Source organism: Salvelinus sp. IW2-2015, linkage group LG16 (genome assembly GCF_002910315.2).
Source record: "Salvelinus sp. IW2-2015 linkage group LG16, ASM291031v2, whole genome shotgun sequence".
In the NCBI taxonomy this organism is placed as follows: domain Eukaryota; kingdom Metazoa; phylum Chordata; class Actinopteri; order Salmoniformes; family Salmonidae; genus Salvelinus; species Salvelinus sp. IW2-2015.
In genome coordinates, this window is record NC_036856.1 from 39,406,093 (window position 1) to 39,433,345 (window position 27,253).

General features: G+C 41.8%; 1 protein-coding gene and 2 long non-coding RNA genes across 3 annotated transcripts in view; 2 read left to right on the plus strand and 1 right to left on the minus strand.

Annotated features, from left to right (window-relative positions):
* Positions 1–7,376: 7,376 nt before the first annotated feature.
* LOC111975418 (uncharacterized) lies at positions 7,377–13,325 on the minus strand. Its single transcript, XR_002878841.2, has 4 exons — positions 13,215–13,325; positions 12,904–12,941; positions 11,837–11,912; positions 7,377–10,007 (listed from the first exon to the last, which is right to left on the minus strand). It is a non-coding gene; the product is annotated as an uncharacterized lncRNA (long non-coding RNA).
* LOC111975420 (uncharacterized) lies at positions 12,818–18,598 on the plus strand. Its single transcript, XR_002878843.2, has 3 exons — positions 12,818–12,980; positions 17,417–17,487; positions 17,665–18,598. It is a non-coding gene; the product is annotated as an uncharacterized lncRNA (long non-coding RNA).
* A 3,710-nt stretch (positions 18,599–22,308) lies between these two features.
* The window catches only part of hmcn1 (hemicentin 1), a 277,402-nt gene continuing 272,457 nt past the window's right edge, over positions 22,309–27,253 (plus strand). Inside the window, 1 exon segment of the mRNA XM_070447449.1 lies at positions 22,309–23,322. Within this exon segment, the coding sequence (XP_070303550.1) occupies positions 23,058–23,322 (265 nt within the window). The 5' untranslated portion in view covers positions 22,309–23,057.

Below are 27,253 nucleotides of genomic sequence, written 5' to 3' on the forward strand. Positions count from 1 at the left end.
GAATTGATAAAGGTGAGGCTCAGTAGTCTCGCTTTTGTCTCATTATCTGGTCTTTCAGTGGTGCATCACATGCCTCTCCTCTCTCTCTCTCTCTGAAGCAGCAAGAGCAGAAATACAGCCCTCACTGTGATTTATTCATGGACCAAGGCCACCAGGCTCAATCTGTAACAAAGTGTAATACAATGATGAATCTGCTGTGCTCACAATAACATAACACATTTCATTGGATCTGTATACTGTTGTGTTCTACTTTCTCTGAATGTATACATTGTGTACAATATCACTGTGTGTGTGCTGTCCCGTGTAGCTCATTTGGTAGAGTATGATGCTTGCAAAGCGAGGGTTGTTAGTTTAATTCCCACGGGGGACCAGTACGAAAAAAGTATGAAAATGCTTCCACTCGCTACTGTGTATTGCTCTGGATAAGAGTGCTTGCTAAATTACTAAAATGTATTTGTGTGTCCATACGAATATAGGAGAAATAGAGACATCTTCAAAGGCCATGGAGGCTGTCCCCTTGCTTCACCAATATCAGCAGGATTTAATGTCACACAGACCTACCTATGGTGACCTTGCCACTGTGTCACTTGTCATGTGTACAGTTGCCAGAAAGGAAGGAAACTGCTTTGTGATTTCACCATGAGGCCAATGGTGATTTTAAAACAGTTACAGAGTTTAATGGCTGTGTTATGAGAACTGAGGATGTATCAACAACATTGTAGTTACTCCACAATACTAACCTTAATGACAGTGTGAAAAGAAGGAAGCCAGTACAGAATAAAAAGATTCCAAAACATACATCCTGTTTGCAACAAGGCACTTAAGTAATACTGCAAAATAAATGTGGCAAAGCAATTTGTTTTTTTTGTCCAGAATACAAAGTGTTATTTTGGGGGCAAATCCAACACAACAAATCACTGAGTACCACTCTTCATATTTCCAAGCATGGTGCTGGCTACATCATGTTATGGGTATGCTTGTCATCGACAAGGACTATGGATTTTTTTTTAGGATAAAAAGAAACACAGGGAGATAAATTCACCTTTCAGCAGGACAACTACCTAAATCACAAGGCCAAATCTACAGTTGCTTACCAAGACGGCATTGAATGTTCCTGAGTGGCCTAGTTACAGTTTTGACTTAAATGGGCTTCAAAATCTATGACAAGACTTGAACATTGTTTTCTAGCAACAACTTGACAGAGCTTGAAGAATGTTTTAAAGAATAATGGGAAAATAATGTACAATCCAGGTGAGCAAAGCTCTTAGAGACTTACCCAAAAAGACTCACAGCTGTAATCACTGCCAAATGTGTTTCTAACATGTATTGTCTCAAGGGGGTGAATACTTATCTAATGAAGATATATTAGCGTTTTATTTTCATAAATGTTTTATAAATGTTAGAATTTTTCTTCCACTTTGACATTACAGAGTATTTTGTGTAGATCGTTGACCAAAAATGACAATTTAAATCAATTTTAATCCCACTTTGTAACACACACAAACATTTTTTTCAAGGGTTGTGAATACTTTCTGAAGGCACTGTAAATCCTCTCTCCTCATCCCTCGTCCCTATGTTGCACCATCTCCATGGTGAAGAATATCAATGCCCTGAGCAGCCTGTGTCCCCTGTCGCCACGTAAACAGAGTGAGGCTCTGAATATGAATTCTTCATTACGGGTGGCTGTTCTGTGTCGTTTACTCTGAACCTTGTTTAGCATAATTATCAAATGCTAATGAATGCTGTTGGGTAACGGTGGGTTGTTTAGTCACATCACAGGGTGTTCTCTCTGTGTGTGTGTGTGTGTGTGTGTGTGACTGGTCAAAGCCAGAGGAAAGGATCTGTTTTTCCAGGGGTTCTACAGGCAATGAAGTAGTGGCATTTAGGCTAGCGGTTAGAGCGTTGGGCCAGTAAACAAAAGGTCACTAGTTCAAATCCTAGAGCTGACAAGGTGAAAAATCTTTTGATCTGTACTTGAGCAAGGCACTTAACCCTAATTGCTTCCGGGTTGGCTGTTGATAATGGTTGATCCTGGCTGGGACCATGCTCTCAGCTGAAGTTAGGGTATATGCAAAAAAAATAACATTTTCAATTCACACGTAGACGTGTACATTCTAATTAAGTGGCCAGAGGGTAGAGGATGGGACATGGTTAATATGTATAATATGTTTTTTGAAAACTTGTCACCTGAGGAGAGGTTCTTTCTGTGTTTTCTAGAGGAACCGGCCCATTAATATGACACCGGTCTGTTGGTCTGGGTGTTTGCTTCTGGTGTTGGTTTTATTTTATGAAGACTAAACATAATCTAGTGTTGTAACTGGGCAGATCTCTCCAAAACAACACCAATGCCAAAACAAACTGACAAAGCGATAGTATTACAGATTACGTTTCCCCTCCCTTATCAACTCTTCTAATTCATTTAATATACTCATAACCACGTTCCACTATACTGAGCAAAAATATATAGAAATTATGTAAAGTGTTGGTCCCATGTTTCTTGAGCTGAAATAAAAAGATTCCAGAAATGTTCCATGTGTACAAAAAGCTTATTTCTCTTAAATTTGTTTACACCCCTGTTAGTGAGCATTTCTCCTTTGACAATATAATCCATCCACCTGACAGGTATGGCATATCAAGAAGCTGATTAAACAGCATGATCATTACACAGGTAATGACAATAAAAGGCCACTCTAAAATGTACAGTTTTTCCACACACCACAATGCCACAGACATCTCAAGTTTTGAGAGTGCGTGCAATTGGCATACTGACTACAGGAATGTCCAACAGAACTGTTGCCAGAGAATTTAATGTTAATTTCTCTACCATAAGCCGCCACCAACTTCATTTTAGATAATTAGGCAGTACATCCAACCGGCCTCAAAACCGCAGACCACGTGTAACCATGCCAGCCCAGGACCTCCACATCTGGCTTCTTCACCTACGGGATCATCTGAGGAGGGGGAGGGGGGTGCTGAGGAGTATTTCTGTCTGTAATAAAGCCCTTTTGTGGGGAAAAACTCATTATGATTAGCTGGGCCTGGCTCCCCAGTGGGTGGACCTGGCTCCCTAGTGGGCCTATGCCCTCCCAGGCCCACCCAAGGCTGCGCCACTGCCCAGTCATATGTTTGGTTCACTTCCTCATCTGGTCGCAGGCTGTCAAAGACAATCATATTAACAAATGAAATGCTTGTCCAAGATCTGTTATGCTAGATGTTTATTTGATATTTTTATCTTCCAATTCAGCCTGTTCTCTCTCACCCCTGTTATGTAACAGACTGGTTAACATTGGTTTGTCTTCTTCCTTAACACCATAGGGAGTCAGGATATACTGATTTAGAGTGTTGTACAATGTGTTGCTATAAGAATGTCAGCTGTGTTATTCAATGTGTCGCTATAAGAATGTCAGCTGTGTTATTCAATGTGTCGCTATAAGNCAATGTGTCGCTATAAGAATGTCAGCTGTGTTATTCAATGTGTCGCTATAAGAATGTCAGCTGTGTTGTACAATGTGTTGCTATAAGAATGTCAGTTGTGTTATACAATGTGTTGCTATACGAATGTCAGCTGTGTTATATGTTTTGCTTCCGTGTTGATTTGTAGTCTCTGCCTCTAACCCTATTACAGGGGCTGAGTCATTGGCTTACTGGTGCTCTTCCATGGAAGGAGGGGTGCGTCACTTGAGTGGGTTGAGTCACTGACGTGATCTTCCTGTCATTTGAACATCTTGGCCATGTTCTGTTATAATCTCCACCCGGCACAGCCAGAAGAGGACTGGCCACCCCTCATAGCCTGGTTCCTCTCTAGGTTTCTTCCTAGCTTCCAGCCTTTCTAGGGAGTTTTTACGAGTCACCGTGCTTCTACACCTGCATTGCTTGCTGTTTGGGGTTTTAGGCTGGTTTCTGTACAGCACTTTGAGATATCAGCTGATGTAAGAAGGGCTATATAAATACATTTGATTTGGTTTGATTTAGTGGGCAGCTACTGTAAGAACAAGCTAGATGACTCGGAGGAGTGCCCCCCCCACACACAGACACACGCAGACACAAAGAGAAACACAAAGACATTCACATACAGAACACTGGATGGAAACATACCATTTCCTGTTTAGAATTCCGCAGCAGAACATTCCGGAGTGGTGGTAGTGGTAGACGCAGCAGAGCAAGACCCTGGGAAGAGGCAGGTTGTCACCTTGGCCCTGCTGTCCGGCTCAGGGTCATGCCTGGGAACCTGTTGTGTCAGGAGCTCCTGTGGGATCACAACTTGGAATATTATGGGAAAAGGTGACTATCGTTTCCCAGGCATCCTATGCTTATGTTTTACTGCTATTTAACCCTTTGTATCCACAATCCAACTAGGTTTTCTGTGTGTGTGTCTTTCCTTCCCCCTTTCCCTCCATCATTTACACTCCATCCCCATATCCTGCTGCATCACTCTTTCCTTTCATTGTATCCCTCCAGCCCACAGGTTCCACTTTACATATTCCCACAGGAGACTGCTGACCTGCTACTGACCCCTCTGACAGCTAACATCAATCTGACAGTTAGATCAGCAAATGGATGGATGGAAGAAAAGAAGGATGTACAGTTGAAGTCGGAAGTTTACATACACTTATGTTGGAGTCATTAAAACTCGTTCTTCAACCACTCCACACATTTCTTGTTAACAAACTATAGTTTCGGCAAGTCGGTTAGGACATCTACTTTGTGCATGACACAAGTAATTTTTCCAACAATTGTTTACAGACATATTATTTTACTTATAATTCACTGTATCACAGTTCCAGTGGGTCAGAAGTTTACATACACTAAGTTGACTGTGCCTTTAAACAGCTTGGAAAATTACAGCAAATGATGGCTTCTCATGGCTTCTGATAGGCTAATTGACATCATTTGAGTTAATTGGAGGTGTACCTGTGGATGTATTTCAAGGCCTACCTCCAAACTCAGTGCCTCTTTGCTTGACATCATGGGAAAATCAAATGAAATCAGCCAAGACCTCAGAAAAAAAATGGTAGACCTCCACAAATCTGGTTCATCCTTGGGAGCAATTTCCAAACGCCTGAAGGTACCACGTTCATCTGTACAAACAATAGTACACAAGTATAAACACCATGGGACCACGCAGCCGTCATACCGCTCAGGAAGGAGACGCGTTCTGTCTCTTAGAGATGAACGTACTTTGGTGCGAAAAGTGCAAATCAGTCCCAGAACAACAGCAAAGGACCTTGTGAAGATGCTGTAGGAAACAGGTACAAAAGTATCTATATCCACAGTAAAACGAGTCCTATATTGACATAACCTGAAAGGCCGCTCAGCAAGGAAGAAGCCACTGCTCCAAAACCGCCATAAGAAAGCCAGACTACGGTTTGCAACTGCACATAGGGACAAAGATTGTACTTTTTGGAGAAATGTCCTCTGGTCTGATGAAACAAAAATAGAACTGTTTGACCATAATGACCATCGTTATGTTTAGAGGAAATAGGGGGAGGCTTGGTGCACTTCACAAAATAGATGGCATCATGAGGTAGGAAAATTATGTGGATATATTGAAGCAACATCTCAAGACATCAGTCAGGAAGTTAAAGCTTGGTCGCAAATGTGTCTTCCAAATGGACAATGACCCCAAGCATTCTTCCAAAGTTGTGGCAAAATGGCTTAAGGACAACGAAGTCAAGGTATTGGAGTGGCCATCACAAAGCCCTGACCTCAATCCCATAGAACATTTGTGGGCAGAACTGAAAAAGCGTGTGCGAGCAAGCAAGCCTTCAAACCTGACTCAGTTACACCAGCTCTGTCAGGAGGAATGGGCCACAATGCACCCAACTTATTGTTGGAAACTTGTGGAAGGCTATCCAAAATGTTTGATCCAAGTTAAACAATTTAAAGACAATGTTACCAAATACTAATTGAGTGTATGTAAACTTCTGACCCACTGGGAATGTGATGGAAGAAATAAAAGCTGAAATAAATATTTCTCTCTACTATTATTCTGACATTTCACATTCTTAAAATAAAGTGGTGATCCTAACTGACCTAAGACAGGGAATTTTTACTTGGATTAAATGTCAGGAAATGTGAAAACTGAGTTTAAATGTATTTGGATAAGGTGTAAACTTCCGACTTCAACTGTATTTCTAGATCTATGGGTTTGGGATGCTTGGTGTGGTTACACTCCTGACTTCTCTATGTACCACAAAGCAGACATCCGTATGGGCAGACACGTCACTTAGACATCACTCAGTTTCAGCAGCACATTAGAGCACCTGAGCTGAGTGTGGGTTGGGGGCAAGCAGAGTGTGGGTTGGGGGCAAGCAGAGAGTAGTTTGGGGGCAGGCAGCGAGGAGGTTGGAGGCAGACTTGATTGCACAACCTTTGGCAAAGATAACTGCTGACAAATGCTTATTGTATCCCTCAGTGAGCTTGCTGCACCTTTCTACTGGCAATTTGGCCCACTTTTCAGTAGCAAATTGCTCTAATTCTTCCATTTTTGAAGGTTTGACCTCCACCAACTGCTGTTTTCAGATCTAGCTATAGGTATTGGATGTGATTCAGATCTGGACTCTTCGCTGGCTACTCCAGAACAGTCCTGCGTTTCTTCTTGAACCATTCCTGGGTGCCTTTTGATGTGTGTTTGGGGTCATTGTCCTGCTGGCAGACCCACAACCTTCAATGAAGACCCAGTTTTTGGACACCGGTTTGAACACTGGAGGCAGCAAACCTCCCCCATGTTTGATTGTAGGGAGAAGGTTCTTTACATTGAATGTTTCATTTGGTTGTCGGTGAACACAGCGCTGATCTGTGTTGCCAAAGAGCTCTAATTTTGTTTAATTAATGAATGAACATTTTCCCCAGGAATCCTGTGTTTACCAATGACCAAATGAAGCATTCAAAGAAGACAACAACCTCCAAAGGGGAGGATCGATAGTGCTGTGGCGACGCTTTGCTGCCTCTGGTATTGGGGGCCTTGAATGTGTGCAAGACATCATGAAAACTCTCTTCAACGGTTTCCTGTCCATGTCAAACAAAGAGTGCAGGTTGAATGCTTTTTTTCACACACACACACACACACACACACACACACACACACACACACACACACACACACACACACACACACACACACACACACGTCATTACCGGGACTCGGGACCCACAGTAGGCAGAGGAGGAATGTGCAAACTGTACAGAACGACGGAGCGAGAGAACGAGTACAGGACAATAACAGAGCAGTTTTTTTTATCTGTTATTGGGTGTGATTCAGATGGCAGCTGGACAGCATTCCTACAGACCTCATTAGAGTGGCAGTTAATATTTGTGTGTGTCTCTCCCCCTCTCTCTCTCTCTCTCTCTCTCTCTCTCTCTCAATTCAATTTCAATGTAAGGGTTTTTATTGGGAAAAGTATGTTTACATTGCCAAAGCAAGTGAAATACAACAATATTGAAATAAACAATAAAAAGTTAACTGTAAACATTACACTCACAACATTTCCAAAAGAATTAAGACATTTCAAATGTCATTACGTCTACATAAAGTGTTGTCTATCTCTCTTTCTCTCTCTCTCGCTCTCTCTCGCTCTCTCTCTCTCTCATCTTTACACAATTTCTCCCTCAATCTCTGCCTCACTCTTCCGTCTCTCTGCTCTTTCTGTCTCTACATCCACCTGTCTCTCCATCCACCTTTTTCACATTTTCTGTGCCCCCTGCCCCCCTCTCTCTTTGTCCCTCTTTCCCCTCCCTATCTCTGCGTGGACCTCTCTCCCCCTGCATCTCTCGGTGTTCCACTCGTTTCTCATTATTTACAAACAACCCCCCTCATAAAGAGAGTAGGGGACAAAGAAAATACCACATTCATCATTTCAGCCCGTGTGTGTGTGTGTGTGTGTGTGCGTGTGTGTGGAGACTGTGAGTGTGCTCGGCTGGCCTGGTGAGCCATGCCGGGACACAAATGTTTTTTGATGGGTAGATTATATGGTGTGTAATCCCTGGGATTAGGGGTATTGAATAACGGAGCGCAGGGCCCTGGGCTTCCATTCTGCTGGAGGGCTGGACCATGGGATCATGTGTTGCTTGTGTTTGGGAGACAGTCAGGTGTCTTGTGTGTGTCAGTCACGCCTTGCTTTCGGGTGAGGCTGAGGTCATCATCAGGCAATTAGTGCTTGACGACTGGACTGAATGTCCACAGTGTCATCAGTGATACCAACACAAACACATACTAATACTCAGACCCAAGCAACTGTCCATCAGTGTCGAGAAAGAGAGAGAGAGAGAGAATTGCTACTCATCACTACTAATTGGGACGTTTCACTACTGGTGAACACTACATATTTCCTAATCAAATCAGTACATAATTCTCCCTTAATGACCACTATGTAACTACTGAGCTTTCGGGTATCTATTACCTAAAACCAACACAATTCCAACATGTTAACTATTGAATTACTACGTAATGCCTACACAGTATTGCTGTGTGCCTGCTCAATCCCTATAGAATTACTGTGGCCATTTCTGTGTGTGGTGTTGTCACTACTGATCACTACTGAATTGCTCCTGATTAGTTTTAAATTCCTACATAAACCCTTTTGAATTACTATTGAAAAAAGGACACATTTACTGCTGTTTGCTTATTCAAAATCACTATTGACATTGTCTTGTTTCACTACTGCACCGTTTCCCAAACTATGGGTCGCGGTCCCATATGGGGTCACCTGATTTGAAAATGGGGTCAAATAAAATAAAATCTCATTTTATTGTTCACATTCCTTGTGTTTAGCAGATGTTATTGCGGGAGTAGTGAAATGCTTGTGCTTCTAGCTCCGACAGTGCAGTAATATCGAAGAAGTAATATCTAACAGTTCACAACATATACCCAAAATACACGTAAATCTAAGTAAGGAATGGATTAAGAATATATATACATATATGTCAGAGCGACATTGGACTAAGATACAGTGGCATAGTATAGAGTGCAGTACATACATATGAGATGTGTGATGTGAAATTTACACACAATTAAAGTGGCAAAGTAGAATAGTATAGAGTATAGAGAATAGTATAGAGTACAGTTTACACATATGAGATGAGTAATGCAAGTAATGCAAGATACGGAGACATTATTAAAGTGGCTAGTGTTTCATTTCCTTAAAGTGGCCAGTGATTCCTAATCTATGTCTATAGGCAGCAGCCTCCGATGTGCTGGAGATGGCTGTTTAACAGTCAGTGGTGTAGTATAGAATACAATACAGTATATACATATGAAATGGGRGATMCCATARGTAAACACAATTTAAAAGTGACTAAGATACTGTAGAATAGTGTGGAGTGCAGTTTATACATATGAGATGAGTAATGCTAGATACGGAACATTATTAAAGTGGCTAGTGATCCATTTCTAAAAGTGGCCAGTGATTCCTAATCTATGTCTATAGACAGACGCCTCTGACGTGCTAGTAATGGCTGTTTAGCAGTCCGATGGCCTTGAGATAGAAGCTGTTTTTCAATCTCTCGGTCCCAGCTTTGATGCACCTGTACTGACCTCGCCTTCTGGATGATTGCGGGGTGAACAGGCAGTGGCTCGGGTGGTTGAGGTCCTTGATGATCTGTTTGGCCTTCCTATGGCATCGGGTGCTGTAGGTGTCCAGGAGGGCAGGAAATTTGCCTCCGGTAATGCGTTGGTCAGACCACACCACCCTCTGGAGAGCTTTGCGATTGTGGGTGGTGCAGTTGCCATACCAGGCGTTGAATACAGCCCGACAGGATGCTCTCAATTGTGCACCTGTACGAGTTTGTGAGGGTCTTAGGGCCAAGCCAAATTTCTTAACCTCCTGAGGTTGAAGAGGAAGTTGCGCCTTCTTCACCACACTGTGTCGGTGGACCATTTCAGATTGTCAGTGATGTGTACGCCGAGGAACTTGAAGCTTTCCACCTTCTCCACTGCGGTCCCATCGATGTGGATAGGGGGGTGCTCCCTCTGTTGTTTCCTGAAGTTCACGATCATCGCAAGAGAAACTCTAAAATAAAATACAAATGATCGTGTTTAGTTCATAGAACCGGAGTTACTCTGAGCTTTGTTGGAATGCAATCACCCCAAGCCCTCTTTGATCAAATGGGGATTTGTTAAATAACGGAAAACCTTTTGGAAATAGAGAATGGGAAGCTAAAGGTATTCATGGACTCTGATATGTTTGATGACAACAATATGAGATCATTTGAACAACTCAGAAATGAATTAAATCTACCCAATAAAGACTTCCTACTCACAAATGAGGCAAACATTTTCTGAATTACTGAATTGGAAAGGTTTCAAGTTTTAATGTCACATGTGGAGTTCTTGCAAATTCAAAACCCAACAATGCAATAATCAATAACAATGTAATACTAGAAGAAAAAAAACACAAGAAATAAGAAAAAATATGAAGAACACAATAAGTAAGTAAGTAAGCATACTATATACAGGGTCAGAAAACACGCTTATTGAAATGTTTAAGTCCAAAAGACATATAGCTAAAATCCTTACTAACTCCACATCTTTTATATGCCAAGGTGTACAAGAGAATGATTTGGGTGTCCACCTCTCTCCTGAAACATATCTGGAAAAACATGTACGGTGTTCGAATTTGTTGGGAATAAAGGAAACAGTTTTACATTTCTGCATAGAGTATATCTGACCACTAGGACATTGAAACTCATGCAACCTTCTGTGTCAAATGTCGGCACTGTAGTGGGGGAAATGGCCGATGTATACATATGATCTGGAAATGGCCGATGTAAACATATGATCTGGAAATGGCCAAAGTATACATATGATCTGGAAATGGCCAATGTAAAAACATATGATCCTGGAAATGGCAATGTATACATATGATCTGGGAAATGGCCAATGTATACATATGATCTGGAAATGGCCAATGTAAACATATGATCTGGAAAAATGGCCCGATGTAAACATATGATTCTGGAAATGGCCGATGTAAACATATGATTTGGAAATGGCCGATGTATACATATGATCTGGAAATGGCCAATGTATACATATGATCTGGAAATGGCCGATGTAAACATATGATCTGAAATGGCCAATGTATACATATGATCTGGAAATGGCCATGTAAACATATGATCTGGAAATGGGCCAATGATACATATGATCTGGAAATGGCCGATGTAAACAATGATCTGGAAATGGCGATGTAAACATATGATCTGGAAATGGCCAATGTATACATATGATCTGGAAATGGGCCGATTGTAAACATACTGATCTGGAAATGGCGCAATGTTATACATATGATCTGGAAATGGCCAATGGTCAACATATGATCTGGAAAGGCAATGTATACATTATGATCTGGAAATGGCCAATGTAAACATATGATGCTGGAAATGGCCGATGTATAAAACAGATGATCTGAAATGGCCGATGTAAACATATGATCTGGAAATGGCCAATGTATACATATGATCTGGAAATGGCCAATGTATACATATGATCTGGAAATGGCCTAAATGAATCCGATACTGGTCCATGGTATTTAAATCAGTTTCAGCCACTGATGGAATATCCGTCCCTTTGGACCCAGTCTATTGAATCATCTGGAAAACTTTAAAGAAGATAATAAATGAAAAAACGTATGTGTATGAATCTCCCTTGCGCGTATGTGTGCTAAACGTCTCCTTGCATTAAGTTGGAAGAACATTGATGTTGTTTCAGAGGAAATGTGGATCACGACTTACCTCGACACACTAATGTTGGAAAACCTGTCCTGTAATTTTGAAACACGTTTATTCACGTGGTAATAAAATGTGAAATGCAATAACAGAACTGATTACTGATGCCCACCTCTTCCAATATGTGTTGATGCCTGAGACCTGGACGTGAATCGGTCTTGGGCCAGGAAGCACTCTCACAGGAAACCCTGTATACGTTTCAACATGTACATTATGTCAATATTAGGAAATACACACCTTCCCTTCCTTCCCATATTCTAGGATGTTAATATTATGATCTACGAGAACGTATGAACTGCTTTTGTTTTCTAAGGTGACATATTTATTGAATTAGTTGACAATAGAGCTGGAGAAATCCAATAAAAATCTATGTGAAAAGAAACAGGGGTTATGTCAGTGATCTGAAGTAGCCACTAGATGTGGTTGTAATTAACTGAGCAGTTTCTGTTTTCTTCCTACACATGTGGCTCTATCTTTTGAATGGTTTAAGCTATAAAATACTACGACACCATCGCTGAAAGATAAGACTCTCAGGAATACGGATGTGTCTTCTGTTTCCCACTACAATACCCACAAGCCTCATTAGAACAGAGTGGATGAGACCAGACACTAAATCAGACTGGGGGAAAAAGAACATCACCAACTATATTATTTTCTACACAGTTGCTGGGCCACTCTGAAATGTCCTAATACCTTTCTGATGCATTTCAGTCACTTCAAACCACACCTTCTTCAGATTGAAGTACTTTCAAAAGTACTGTCAGACTGTTTTGTAATAGAATCAATTTAAAAAGTAGACATTGACTGTTGATTACATCATTCTGTGGGGTCACAAAATACATTTGATATCAAAATGGGGTCGCGGCCCAAAACAGTTTGGGAACCTTTGACCTACTGCGTCACTCCTAGACTAGTGCACATGTTATTTCCTCAAGTTTCTAACTGTAGTTATATCATCAAACAGTACAATAATAAGCTTATATAAACGTAATGTTAATCCCAATGAGGCCTTGACTTAACTATCTTCAGATCCTCTTTTTTGTCGCAGCCACACTTCTCCACCATGTGACCTTATAGAAAATGAAGTCATGCACAAGGGACAGCCATTATCAACCATCTGCTAAAAGAGGTCACATAAGACAACACAGAAAAACATTTCATAAACAATTTTAATCTTACCAACAATGGCATCCAGTCTTCTTATGTCGAAGGGCCTCCTTAGCAACATGTCGAAAGACATACAGTAAGTAGAATGGGTACGTATACCAATATGAACATACTGTACATTTGCATACAAACACACATACTTATTAGCTAGCATGACGAAAACAGAGGATACTACAGAGCTACATTTCAATGGGGATAGCAAACAGCTAGGCTAAACGCAATACTGTTTTGGCTAGCAATCTTTTTGATCTGGTAAAAGTTATATAAATGGCTAAACAACAACATGAAAGTATTCATAAAACATAAAGGAAAGTTAAGCTTACACGTCGTGCCAGCATATGAGCTATGAAAGACAGGATGACGATTGATGGAAGATGATTACATTCGGGATTGTCAAAAACAGTAGCTAGCTAACAACAACCAACTACTTTCAGCTTTGTCTTCTTCTGCGGTTGCGAAAAGCCGGTGTAGTCTGGCTGTAGTTTTGTGACTACTTACAGTGCATTCGGAAAGTATTCAGACCACTTGACAAAAACAGATTTCTATAAATGTTTGCAAATTGATAAAAAAAAAAAAACTGAAATATTACATTTACATAAGTATTCAGACCCTTTACTCAGTACTTTTTTGAAGCACCTTTGGCAGCGATTACAGCCTCGAGGCTTCTTGGATATGACGCTACAAGCTCTGTCACGTTGGATGGGGAGCGTCGCTGCACAGCTATTTTCAGGTCTCTCCAGAGATGTTTGATCGTGTTCAAGTCTGGGCTCTGGCTGGGCCACTCAAGACATTCAGAGACTTGTCCCGAAGCCACTCCTGCGTTGTCTTGGCTGTGTGCTTAGGGTTGTTGTCCTGTTGGAATGTAAACCTTTGCCCCAGTCTGAGGTCCTGAGTGCTTTGGAGCAGGTTTTCATTAAGGATCTCTCTGTACTTTGCTCCATTCATCTTTCCCTTGATCCTGACTAGTCTTCCAGCCCCTGCCGATGAAAGACATCCCCACAGCATGAGGCTGCCACCACCATGCTTCACCATAGGGATGGTGCCAGGTTTCCTCCAGACGTGACACTTGGCATTCAGGCCAAAAAGTTCAATCTTAGTTTCATCAGACCAGAGAATCTTGTTTCTCATGGTCTGAGAGTCTTTAGGTGCCTTTTGGCAAACTCCAAGCGGGCTGTCATGTGCCTTTTACTGAGGAGAGGCTTCCGTCTGGCCACTCTACCATAAAGGCCTGATTGGTAGAGTGATGCAGAGATGATTGTCCTTCTGGGTAGTTCTCCCATCTTCACAGAGGAACTATGGAGCTCTGCCACCGGGACCTTGGTCACCTCCCTGACCAAGCTCCTTCTCCCCCCATTGCTCAGTTTGGCCGGAAGGCCAGCTTTAGGAAGAGTCTTGGTGGTTCCAAACTTCTTCCATTTAAGAATGAAGGAAGCAACTCTGTCTTTGGGGACCTTCAATGCTGCAAAAATGTTTTGGTACCCTTCCCCAGATCTGTGCCTTGATACAATCCTGTCTCGGAGCTCTACAGACAACTCCTTCGACCTCATGGCTTGGTTTGTGGGACCTTATCTAGACAGGTGTGTGTCTTTCCAAATCATGTCAATTAATTTAATTTACCACAGGTGGACTCCAGTCAAGTTGTAGAAACATCTCAAGGATGATCAATGGAAACAGGATGCACCTGAGCTCAATTTCGAGTCTCATAGCAAAGGGTCTGAATACTTCTGTAAATAAGGTATTTCAGATTTAAATTTTTAATACATTAACAAAAATGTCTAAAAAACTGTTTTATCTTTGTCATTATGGGGTATTGTGTTTAGATTGATGAGAAAAAACATTTATTTAATCCATTATAGAATAAGGCTGTAACGTAACAAAATGTGGAAAAAGTCAAGGGGTCTGAATAGTTTCCGAATGCACTGTACATACTACCAACATCAATGTCAGTAGTAAAAATCTCTACTTGATTATCACTGGAAACACTACAGTTTTAGGAACACAAGCATTTCGCTACACCTGCAATAACACCTGCTAAATATGTGTATGTGACCAATAACATTTGATTCGATTTTTACTCTACTTGTGTATCTGGAGTACTGCAGAAAAAACACATTTACTACACAATCCCTACAAGTCTCTACATAGACACTACTGCACGAATGGGTTTTGTGTAATAATTCAGTAGTACTTTTTCATGAGGGCAGGCGACCGTGAGGAGGTGAATGTTTCTTGGCCTGACATTGGAAACGGAAGCAGGGTACTTATTGTCCATGTTCTCTCTGTGACTCCTGCTTCTCCTCTCTCCGGTTTCCTTTCCTTCACCCCTTTGTGCTGTTTTGGGCCACAGTCGAGTAGTCTGTACAGTTGGTGTCTAAAACAACATTTGTGTGACTTAGACCTGCATGTGCCTTAAGGTTAGTTACCTAAGAAATAGGATGTTGTGCAATCAAAGGCTTGTTTATTTGGTTTGGATCACTAATATTCTTATCCAACCATCTTCTGGCAAGCTTCACCATGAAAAACCACCAGACCAGATCCAGCCTGACTGCCTCTTACACAGGCCTGGCTCTGTCCAGGATGGCTTGGAGAGAGAGTAAGAACTTGAAGTATGCCAAAGACAAGCACTGAGAGTGAACTGGATAAGCCAAGATAGTTAAAGTTATACTGTAGGATAAGGTTAAAACTTTTAGTGGCATCTAATAGCTTTCCAAGGATTAGTGATGTGGTGGATTGACTGAGACATTGACATCTCTTGCCTCTCCTAGTTTTAACAACTTTCCAGCAATACTTCAGGAGAATTGCACTGACATTCTCATGTCAGGGAGCCATTGTTAAACATTTACAGTATGTCAGAAAAGAACAAACTCTTAGCTGTCTGGAATAAACATGTTATCTCTCTCTCTCTCTCTTTCTCTCTCTCTCTCTCTCTCTCTCTCTCTCTCTCTCTCTCTCTCTCTCTCTCTCTCTCTCTCTCTCTCTCTCTCTCTCTCTCTCTCTCTCTCTCTCTTTCTCTCCTCTCTCTCTCTTTCTCCTCTCTCTCTCTCCTCTTTCTCTCTCTCGTTCTCTCTCTCTCTCTCTCTCTCTTTCTCTCTCTCTCTCTCTCTCTCCTCCTCTCTCTCATCTCTTCTCTCTCTTCTCTCTCGTCTCTTCTCTCTCTCTCTCTCTCTCTTCTCTCTCTCCTCCTCTCTCTCCTCTCTCCTCTCTCTCTCTCTTCTCTCTCTCTTTCTCTCTCACTCCTCTCTCTCTCTGTGTGTGTTTTAAGAATTTGCTTGATTACCCATTCTTGTGTAATATATTTACTATTATTTATTAACCTTTATTTAACTAGGCAAGTTCAGTTAAGAAAAACAAATTTCTTATTTACAATTGACGGCCTACCAAAAAGGGCAAAAGGCCTCCCTGCGGACGGGGCCTGGGATACAAAATAAAATAAATAATATATAATATAGTATATATATATATATATATATATATATATATAGGACAAAACACACATCATGACAAGAGAGACAACACAACACTCCATAAAGAGAGACCTAAGACAACAACACAGCATGGTAGCAACACAACATGGTACAAACATTATTGGGCACAGACAACAGCACAAAGGGAAAGAAGGTAGAGACAACAATGCATCACACAAAGCAGCCACAACTGTCAGTAAGAGTGTCCATGATTGAGTCTTTGAATTAAGAGATTGAGATAAAACTGTCCTGTTTGAGTGTTTGTTGCAGCTCGATCCAGTCACTAGCTGCAGCGAACTGAGAAGACGAGCGACCCAGGGATGTGTGTGCTTTGGGGACCTTTAACAGAATGTGACTGGCAGAACGGGTGTTGTATGTGGAGGATGAGGGCTGCAGTAGATATCTCAGATAGGGGGACTGAGGCCTAAGAGGGTTTTATAAACGCTCGAGAGCACACTTACCTGCCGATCTATAAATTATGTCTTCGTAATCTAGCATGGGTAGGATAGTCATCTGAATCAGGGTTAGTTTGGCAGCTGGGGTGAAAGAGGAGCGATTACAATAGAGGAAACCAAGTCTAGATTTAACTTTAGCCTGCAGCCTTGATATGGTGCTGAAAGATATAGAATATAGTATTCCTGGTTGTTGTTCTGCTTGGATGCTTTCCATAGCAGGTGTTATGTCATGCCGTGTATACAGCTGATTTGCGTTTTTCGAAGTTTGTTTATCATGCAAAATGGTCTTTCACAGGCAGTAGCTCTAACATTATTTGAATGCATGTGTCTAGGTTTGTGTGGTTTGAGCTCCTATTTGAATCTTTCCATGAGGTTCTATGTCCAGAATGTCAATCCTGTGGACAATTGACCCCCCCCCCCTTATTTTTCTCTCTCTTGACCCTCAATTATTTTTCTCTCTCTTTCCCCCATTCTCTGTAGTAGATAAGTAGCCTATCACAGGTGCTTGCTTTGCTCCAGACAATCCCTCACCACATGTTTTGAGGTCTGACGCCAGTCTCAATATTCTAATTGTCAATGACCCTGCCTTTCTTCCTGATTTCTCAGCCTGTCTCCATTCAGAGTGCATCAGCCACAAGCATCCCCATGATCAATACTAAGCGACCCTGAACACTGCGGTGAGAAAAACAAATGACACTGGCTCCCCCTGGTGTCCAGACATCTGAACTCCTATTAGACCTTGACCCATCATGGTCAATACATAGGCATTGGTTGCCCATATCTAGATGCATTTGATGAAACCCTATATATTTGTTTGTGAAAATGTTATGATCCTTTTTATTGCTCTCTCTTAGAGGTGTGTGAAAAGGAGTGAGTTCTTGTCGGTGGGAAAAGCGCTGCTTCGTCGATACAGTCAGTCGTCAGAGTAAAGCAGACATCTATTTGCAGACATCTCCAACCCCGGCTGGTAGTCTGTGATCTCCTCAGAGCCTGACAAAAACCATGCATCAGGATTTTTTGTGATGTTCATTTGTTTTATGTGCCATTAATCAACATTCATATCATAAACAATTGCCAGTAGCAATACTGCACATCTCAGCAGCATCTTCTGAAGGATTGCTGTGGGGCGGCAGAGGAAAACAAATGTAGCACAACTAAAGGCCTACTATATCCTGCTGAATTCCTCAGTCTTGACAGAGGAAGCAGGTCATTATGTGCAACTGCCTTAAGCCTTTAGACTGACTCAGACTGCTTTGTACTATCACGTTAAGCCCCCAGGTCACGGTTTCATCTAGTTCTGTGGGTTCAGTGAGGGGAGAATAGTCTGAGTTAGTAGAAGCGGAGTGGAAATCAGACCTGGAATGTGTGGCTATAGATTAAGCCCCTGTTTAAACATGGGGTTTAGAAGAAGACACAGTCAATCTACTAATTACATTTGTTTCAGTCTGTATTCTGCCTAAGTGAAATTAGCATTGTACAACAATAGATTTTTTATTTTAATATGTTCAGTTGAAGATCAACTAATCAATGTAATGGGGCTATGAATGTCCCTTTGCACAATATGTATCCTGAAGACTGTGTAGGCCTATGCAAGTGACTGGGTCTCCTTTACCATTTTTATGAAAAATATGCATGAAACACTCTGTCTGTCCGTGGCAGCTCACTGAGCTGTGAAATTGGCCTTATCAAGTTGTCCATCTCTGTCCTCTGCTCTGGTCTCTTCTCTCTCCTCCGTCCCTCCCCTCCTCCCATCTCTCCTCCTCCCTCCCTCCCCCTCTTCCAGTCTCTCACCCTCCGCTCCATCCAGTCTCTCCTCCTCTCTCCCTCCCTCCCCTCCGCCAGTCTCCCTCCCTCCCTCCCTATCTCTCCTCCTCCATCCCTCCCTCCCCTCCCTCCAGTCTCCTCCTCCATCCCTCCCTCCCCTCCTCCAGTCTCTCCTCCTCCCTTCCTTGCCACTCCACTGCCCCAGTAAATCCCCGGGGCTCTAATTTAAGCCACTTGTCCATATCTTACAATGTGTACAAAGTCCCTCCCTGGCCCTGTGTGGCACCTTCCGGCCCCACATATCACCACCTGTCCCTCACATACTGCCGTTGGCCTGACACTTCCTGGACAGACAGACAGGAAGACAGGCAAACAGGCAGACAGACAGATAGATATCCAGAAAGACCGACCGAAAGACAGACTTGTCAATGTGCTGGAGATCGTGTCTTACAAGCGGCGGTGAGGGGTTAACTCCAAGAGCTCTGTTGTGATGACCCTAAACTCGCCTGGTAGGCTACATACTGTATAGTGGAGCCAGGAGTCCAAATTGTTAAGTATTTCCTATCCTCAGCTCTAGATGGCGCAAGTGGAGCAAGTAGTCTAACAATAAAACAGGATCGGTATGCCACTTCCTTGCCTATTGGTCTAAATGAGAAACATTTAAGGCACAATCTGTAATTTCTACAGCCTGACCCCACCACTTTGTTTGGCAAGCTGAGGAAGTGGACGGGGACATTTTAATTAGGTTGTGAGAACAGTGTGGGTACATCATAAGAGACAAAACACAAAACATGCTCTGTTGTTATGACATTCATGCAATGTTTAAGTTAGGTTGCACAGGACCTTCTTCTAATGTTCTAAGAAAGATGACAGAACACCTGGTCTAAGTTCTTTAAAGGTTCCCAGAACGTTTCATTAAGTTATGGGTGTTGTCTGGGATGTTGCACAGAACATTCCCACAATCTTGCACAATGTTACACAATTTCCAAATAAGTACGTTTTTATGATGTTCATAGTATATTTATTTTTAGTTTAACATAATTTTCCATTGACGTTCACGCAATATACATTTACCTTGCTTTGGAGGTCCTCTGAAGATTTCAAGAACATTTAAGTTTGAGCAAATATTACCACAACATTCTCAACATGCAAATTTGGAGCTCCTTAAAGCATAACACAGCAGTTTGGAATACATCCCAATTTTGTTTCTCTCCAGAAATATTATGGCAATACACATTTGAGGACTACATTGGATGTGATCTAGAAACACATGGTATAAAATTTCAATCATAGGACATTTAAACAGCATTTAATCATACAAACACAACCATATATTTTTTACACTTCATAAGTTGACAATCTGCACATGTGGGGTACGATCTTGCAATGTTTGGTTTCCAATCCAAGTCTTTTATCCTCTACGCCACCAGGGAAGCTCTCTTGTGGCTTGTTTTGTCAGTATATAGCCCATCTGTAAATATCCCACCCAATTTACCTACCTCATCCCCATATTGTTTTTATTTACTTTTCTGCTCTTTTGCACACCAATATTTCTACTTGCACATCATCATCTGCTCATCTATCACTCCAGTGTTAATTTGCTAAACTGTAATTACTTCGCTACTATGGCCTTTTTATTGCCTTACTTCCTCACGCAATTTGCACACACTGTATATAGACTTTATTTTTTTTCTATTGTGTTATTGACTGTACACTTGTTTATTCCATGTGTAACTCTGTGTTGTTGTTTGTGTCGCACTGCTTTGCTTTATCTTGGCCAGGTCGCAGTTGTAAATGAGAACTTGTTCTCAACTAGCTTACCTGGTTAAATAAAGGTGAAAAAATAATAAAAAATATATATATAGTCATGGCAGTATGGTCAATCAGGAATTCCATGCTTCCATTAAAGTCTAAGACATAACTAACCCAGGGAAATACTGGTAAGTCACTGTCACTTCACCCATCCTCTTAATATGCTGCATACCTGGGCCCATTTTTACAAGGTATTCAAGACTATGAGTCCCTGATCACTTTTGGTTTTCTGATCATGAAAAATAAGACAGGGAGTCAATGTTCTGGGAACTTGCACAGAACCAATTTTGGTTTGCTGGGAAAACATTAATGGTACATTGTGTTGTTACATTACCTGGAAACCTAACCTAACGTTTGGGGAATGTTCTGTGGTGGTTGTTACAGATGTCCTGCACAACATTTTGGTGAATGTTAGGAGAACATTCCAAGGTTATTTCATTTAAAACATTCTCAAAAATATATTTTGTTGTCAATAATACATTTTTTCTGATGTTATCATCCTATCTATAACTGAATGGAAATCTTAGCTAATGTTCTGGGAATGTACAAGGGTTGCTGGGAGGCCAATGAAGAGACACAGATTGTATAATATAAGGAGGAATATTTAAATAAATATTATACGCTACGGTAGGCTACTAAATAAACTGACTCACCCAGTGATGAAGATGAAGCCTGTGGTACTCACCGGTGATGAAGATGAAGCCTGGGGTACTCACCGGTGATGAAAATGAAGCCTGGGGTACTCACCCGGTGATGAAAATGAAGCCTGGGGTACTCACCGGTGATGAAGATGAAGCCTGGGGTACTCACCGGTGATGAAGATGAAGACTGGGGTACTCACCCGGTGATGAAGATGAAGCCTGGGGTACTCACCGGTGATGAAGATGAAGGCTGGGGTATTCACTGGTGATGGTCAATGTCCTTGTGCCAACACCCTAGTTCAAGATAAACTACTTTGAAAAACAGTGCTGTTTGCTCAGAATTTCACCTTCCAATAGGACAACGACCCTAAGCACACATCCACGACAACGCAGGAGTGGCTTTGGGACAAGTCTCTGAATGTCCGTGAGTGGCCCAGCCAGAACCCAGACTTAAACCCGATCGAACATCTCTGGAGAGACCTGAAAATAGCTGTGCAGCGATGCTTCCCATCCAACCTGACAGAGTTTTAGATGATCTGCAGAGAAGAATGGGAGAAACTCCCCACATACAGGTGTGCCAAGCTTGTAGCGTCATACCCAAGAAGACTCGAGGCTGTAATCCCTGCAAAGGTGCTTCAACAAAGTACTGAGTAAAGGGTCTGAATACTTATGTAAATATGATATTTCAGTTTATTTTATTTTATAAATGTTCAAACACTTCTAATAACCTGTTTTTGCTTTGTCATTATGGGGTATTGTGTGTAGATTGATTGGGGGGGGGGGGGAGGATATTCAATCAATTTTAGAATAAGGCTGTAATGTAACAAAATATGGAAAAAGTAAAGGTGTCTGAACTCTTTCCTAATGCACTGTATGTGGATTATACTGTATGTCTATGGCCACAACGTAACAAGCTGTTATTTATTTGGCATGTGTGCTTCCCAAATTGTGGCTTTCCCAACTGGAGGCTTAGTGCACGTGATAAAACTTAATTCACAGCAATTTGTTAGATGTTATTGATCCGCTGTGGCTAAATTATGCTCTCTGCTGAAGTATTTTGAAGTATTTTATTTTTTGGAATTTTTTATTTTTAAATTGATTTTGTCTAAATGATTGTCTGAGGGATGCTGCAGCACCCCCTGCACTCCTCCTTTCCGGGGCATGAAGTTGAAATTACCGTTTTTTGTAACACATTTCGAAACTATAGTCTACATTGTTAGTTTACAAAGAATCCAATGACAACGAAAACATAGTCTAATCAATGGAATACAACCTTATGTTATGTTATGATCGGGTTCGGGTAGGACAGTCTTAATAAGCTGATTGTACATGTTAACAGACTATTGTGGTATTAATTCCACTTAATTCTGTTGACCACAGTACTTTTTACATGTAGGCCTACTATTTCAATATGAAACAAATGTGTTTCTCTTTGCATGTCTTGTCGCGTGTCTACTGTATAATTCAAGTATAGCCTACCGCTATGTCTTAATGCACAGGGTCCCATCCCAGGCAGGACTCCCAAAACCCACTGCTCCAATCAGAAGGCAGCTATTCTGTAAGGAGTCAATTTGCCTTGAGCCTTTCTTCTCTTGAGAAGCTTTGAGAAGGGGACTTGCAGAGTTTGGACAAGAGTTCCCGACACGGCAGCTGAGCTGAGCTCCTTCATAACTTCAGAACAAGAGTGTGAGCTCCTTCATAACTTCAGAACAAGAGTGTGAGCTCCTTCATAACTTCAGAACAAGAGTGTGAGAAGCTCAGAAGGTCCAACAGGGCGGTGGAGGTCACGCGCACTGAATCGGAACGTTGAAGGGAGCGAGAGCATCTTTGACAGCATCTAAACTTTTCCACCGCTTTTCTCCTATTTTTTTTAAAGGAAGACAATATTGGCTTTTTCATCACTATCTTGTTACTGTTTTTAGCGAGCCAATGTCTCTCCCTTTACCCCAAGATTCATCCTGAGGTTCTGAGCGGAGACACAAACTATTACAACTTTGTTGGCGACGCGTCATAGACCGTTCGGTCTGAAAATGGGCATCAAGCGTGTGCCATTGTTGCTTGTGCAGGTACTTCTCCTGGTGGCTGTGTCCTCCGGGCAGAACACGGGGACCGAAGGGACAAAAGAGGAGATCCCAGAAGGAGCGTCCACCCTGGCGTTCGTCTTTGATGTCACCGGCTCCATGTACGATGATCTCGTGCAGGTTATTGAGGGGGCATCCAAGATTTTGGAGATGTCGCAGAGTAGAACAAAGAGACCCCTCTACAACTATGCATTGGTTCCGTTCCACGACCCGGGTAAGAAAAGCTGGGTTGATCTGCAATCATGAATACATGTAAAATAAATAAGAATGATTTATGATGTGTACATGAAAAACATGCTCTCTCTGTCTCATCTGAATAACACCTTTATCTTTGCAACTGTTTGCTGTGCAATGGCACTTTGGTTAATACTATACAATATAGTTGTGCTTTTCATAAAAATAAAAAAATTACGCAACAAAGTATTTGCAATTCTGCTATTGTAAGTGGTACAATACAGCTCTTTTGTATGTGTACATATAGGCCTAGTCTAACCTACATGAATAGACCTGCTTTGGAACAAAAACAGACCTCGTCGTCAGAAACGTGAGAAATGTAATAGTTTACCCACACTCTGGGCTCTGAATGCGTAATGTCTTCACACTTCAGCGCAGGCGGCATCGGGGCATTGTCTCCCTGTCGGCGCATACAGATGTTCAGCTCCGCATTCACTATCATTAGCATTCCGTTTGAGTTAGTGTGTTTAGGGCGATTACCTTTCAGGCAGAAAATCATACTGTAATGTGGCAGCCCTACCTTGTATTTACTGTGAAAGGTGTCAAAATTAGACACGGAAGAGGCCAGTGTCATGTAGTTAGAGGAATAGATGCGAGTTGACAGGGCATTGAACTCTGCACACATACTTCACACCAACTAATTGTCTATATGACATATCCATATATATTAGACACTTTTTGGGGGATCCAAACACTGCGTGCGGTTTTATTTTCCAAAAACAGAGGGCAAGGTGTGTTAGCGTATGTTTGAGTCTGTAATTCTGAGCTGTGAATAGAAGAACCATTCACTCGTCTACTTGGTACATTGTCAACAAAAGCCGTTGTCAGGGACTTGTGTTGTGTGATGGGGGCCTTAGTGGGGGCTGGGGGCTCAGTCAACAACACAGTGGCCAGCAAACAGTCCATAACGTGAGGGGCTGCTGTGAGAGCTTGTTAAAGACAGAAAGGGAGAGGAGGAAGAGAGAGAGGGAGAGAGCGAGAGAGACAGAGAGAGAGAGAGAGAGAGATAGTTAGAGAGAGAGAGAGAGAGATAGTTAGAGAGAGAGAGAGACAGAGAGCGAGGCAGAGAGAGAGAGCATTTCGTTTTCCAGACCTCTAATACACCAAACCTGGATCTGACATAGAAATTGTTTCTGGACCTTCTGTGCCAAATAGATTTTCCATCCTGCTATCCTCCTCTGAGAGCACAAGAATGTCTTTCAAGATGCACACACACAATATCTGGTTATCGTTTCAGAGCATCATCATCCTACTGTTACTAAACCAACCAACTGACAGAGAGAGAGAGAGAGAGAGAGAGGGGGGATCCGTGATGACTGAGAGCAGGATTCCAGATGTGTGTTGCCCCTATGCTTAAATCAGCATGTCAAATTCTTTAAGCATTTTTGTATAACGCCTCAATCGAGCCTCTGGGCCAAGAAAAATAAATAGTTGAAAGTGAGGTATGCACAGAATATACAAATATTCCAAATGACTGATTCAATTAGTGCGTGCCTTTGAAGAACGACTAAACCTCTGGTCCTTTTCCATACGACTGATGAAGTATGATGTAGCCATCAAATAACACATTCTCCATTAGGTTGTATAGCCAGGGTTGGGTAAGTTACTTTTTAAATGTAATCTGTTACAATTACTAATTACCTGTCCAAAAAATGATCTGTAAATTTACTTTTGGATTACCCAAACTCAGTAAAGTAATCCGGTTACGTTTGGATTACTTTCCCCTTAAGAGGCATTAGAAGAAGACAAAAGGGATCTGTCAAACGCATTAGGTTTATCATCATAGTGGTCTCTGACTTGTGGTCCGACTCGCTAACTTGCACTTGTTTTCAATGCTGAATTGAAAACAGAAAGGTGTCATAATATATTTTTCTGAATTTAAAAGTAATCCAAAAAGTAATCATCTAGTTCTTCAAAATGTATCTGTAATCAGATTCCATGTAATCAGTTACTCCCCAACCCTGTGTATAGGCTTGTACAGACTGTACTCTATAAGATGTAAACCAGTTATATTGCAAAGGTTAAAATAAGCCTATACTAACTAGGTTTCTAGGGAATATTTGTGGCTATTTCTGAGCACACAGAGAGAGAGAGAGAGAGAGAGAGAATTTCCTGTCTGTGTTGTGTGCTGGGGGCCTACACGGGAGAGAGAATAAGCTCCAAAAGTATTGGGAAAGTGACACATTTTTTGTTGTTTTGGCTGTGTACTCCAGCACTTTGGATTGAAAATGATACAATGACTATGAGGTTAAAGTGCAGAGTGTCAACTTTAATTTGAGGTCATTTACATCCATATCGGGTGAACCGTTTAGAAATTACACTTTTTGTACATAGTCCCCCCATTTTAGGGGACCAAAAGTATTGGGACAAATTCACTGATGTGTATTAAAGTAATCAATGTTGGATGCATTCGCTCTTTGTTTTGTTTCAGATTATTTTGTGTCCAATAGAAATTACTGGTAAATAATGTATCGTGTCATTTTGGAGTCACTTTTATGTAAATAAGAATAGAATATGTTTCTAAACAATTCTACATTAATGTGGATGCTACCATGATTACAGAGCACAGGAGGTTGGTGGTACCTTAATTGAGGAGGATGGGCTTGTGGTAATGGCTGGAGCAGAATTGGGGGGATGGTATAAAATACATCAAACATATGGTTTGATGCCATTCGATCCATTCCAGCCATTTATTTGAGCTGTCCTCCCCTCAGTAGCCTCCACTGTTATGGATAGTCCTGAATGAATCGTGAATAATGGTGAGTGAGAAAGTTACAGACGCATAAATATCATACCCCCAAGAAATGCTAACCCAAAGTGCTGGAGTACTGAGCCAAAACAACAAAAAATGTGTCACTGTTCAAATGCTTTTGGAGCTGACTGTATGTCCTTCACTGCCAACACAGACGCCCACGGTGCAGCAGTATGCCTGTAAACTTATGCCCTACTTGTGTTTGACATTTCATCCCCATCCCACTGAAGAGGCACAGCTTTGTTTTTACAGGATTTCTTATTCGGAAGTGGTTCCAGGTGGATGTGCATACATTTTCTCTGTTTTCCATCCTACTCGCTGATAAGGAAGTGCCTCCTGTTTGATTTGGCTGTCTTTGAATCGGAGCCCAGAGCCCCCACTATTTACAGTGCAATCTGCCACAGTAAACATGGGACTGGAGGGTGTGTGTGTGTGGTGGGGGTGCTGAGATATTGGGGTCAGATTTGTGTGTAAAGAACACTCAGGAAGCCCCCCTTTATTCCACCCTGCAGAGAGAAAGACAGAGATGTTGTTTTGTGTCTTCTCACTTTTGTTTATTGTTTATTTCACTTGCGTTGGCATTGTAAACACATGTTTCCCATACCAATAAAGCTCTTTGAATTGAATTAAATTGAGAGGGAGAGAGAGAGAGAGAGAGAGAGAGAGAGAGAGAGAGAGAGAGAGAGAGAGCTGTCTCTTATACACATCTAGATGTGTATAAGAGACAGTCTCAAGTCATTTGACTGAAGCAGAGGGGTTATGTTTATATAGGCCTTAGGAGAGAGCTGTTTCCACTGTTAGAATGCTGCTGGTACAGTACAGTGGTGGAAGGCTTGTGTCAGAGGTTCATTGTAGCATTACCACTTCGCCACTTCCACTCTGGCAGTGGACTCTTTCAAGACAACGTGCCAATGAGGCTCACTTACAGTGATAAGGAGGAAACACACAACAGTATACAGAACAGATACAGGACATTCCTGTGTGTATGTGTGTGTGTGTGTGTGTGTGTGTGTCGTATGGTGTGTGTAGGTAATGTGTGTAGAAGTAGATGAGTATGAGGAAAGAGTGTGGTGTGTGTGCTGTAGCCTCGTTGAGTGTTGGTGTGGTGTATAAGTTTTGTGTGTGGTCGTGTGTACTGATCGATACACGATCGGCAGCA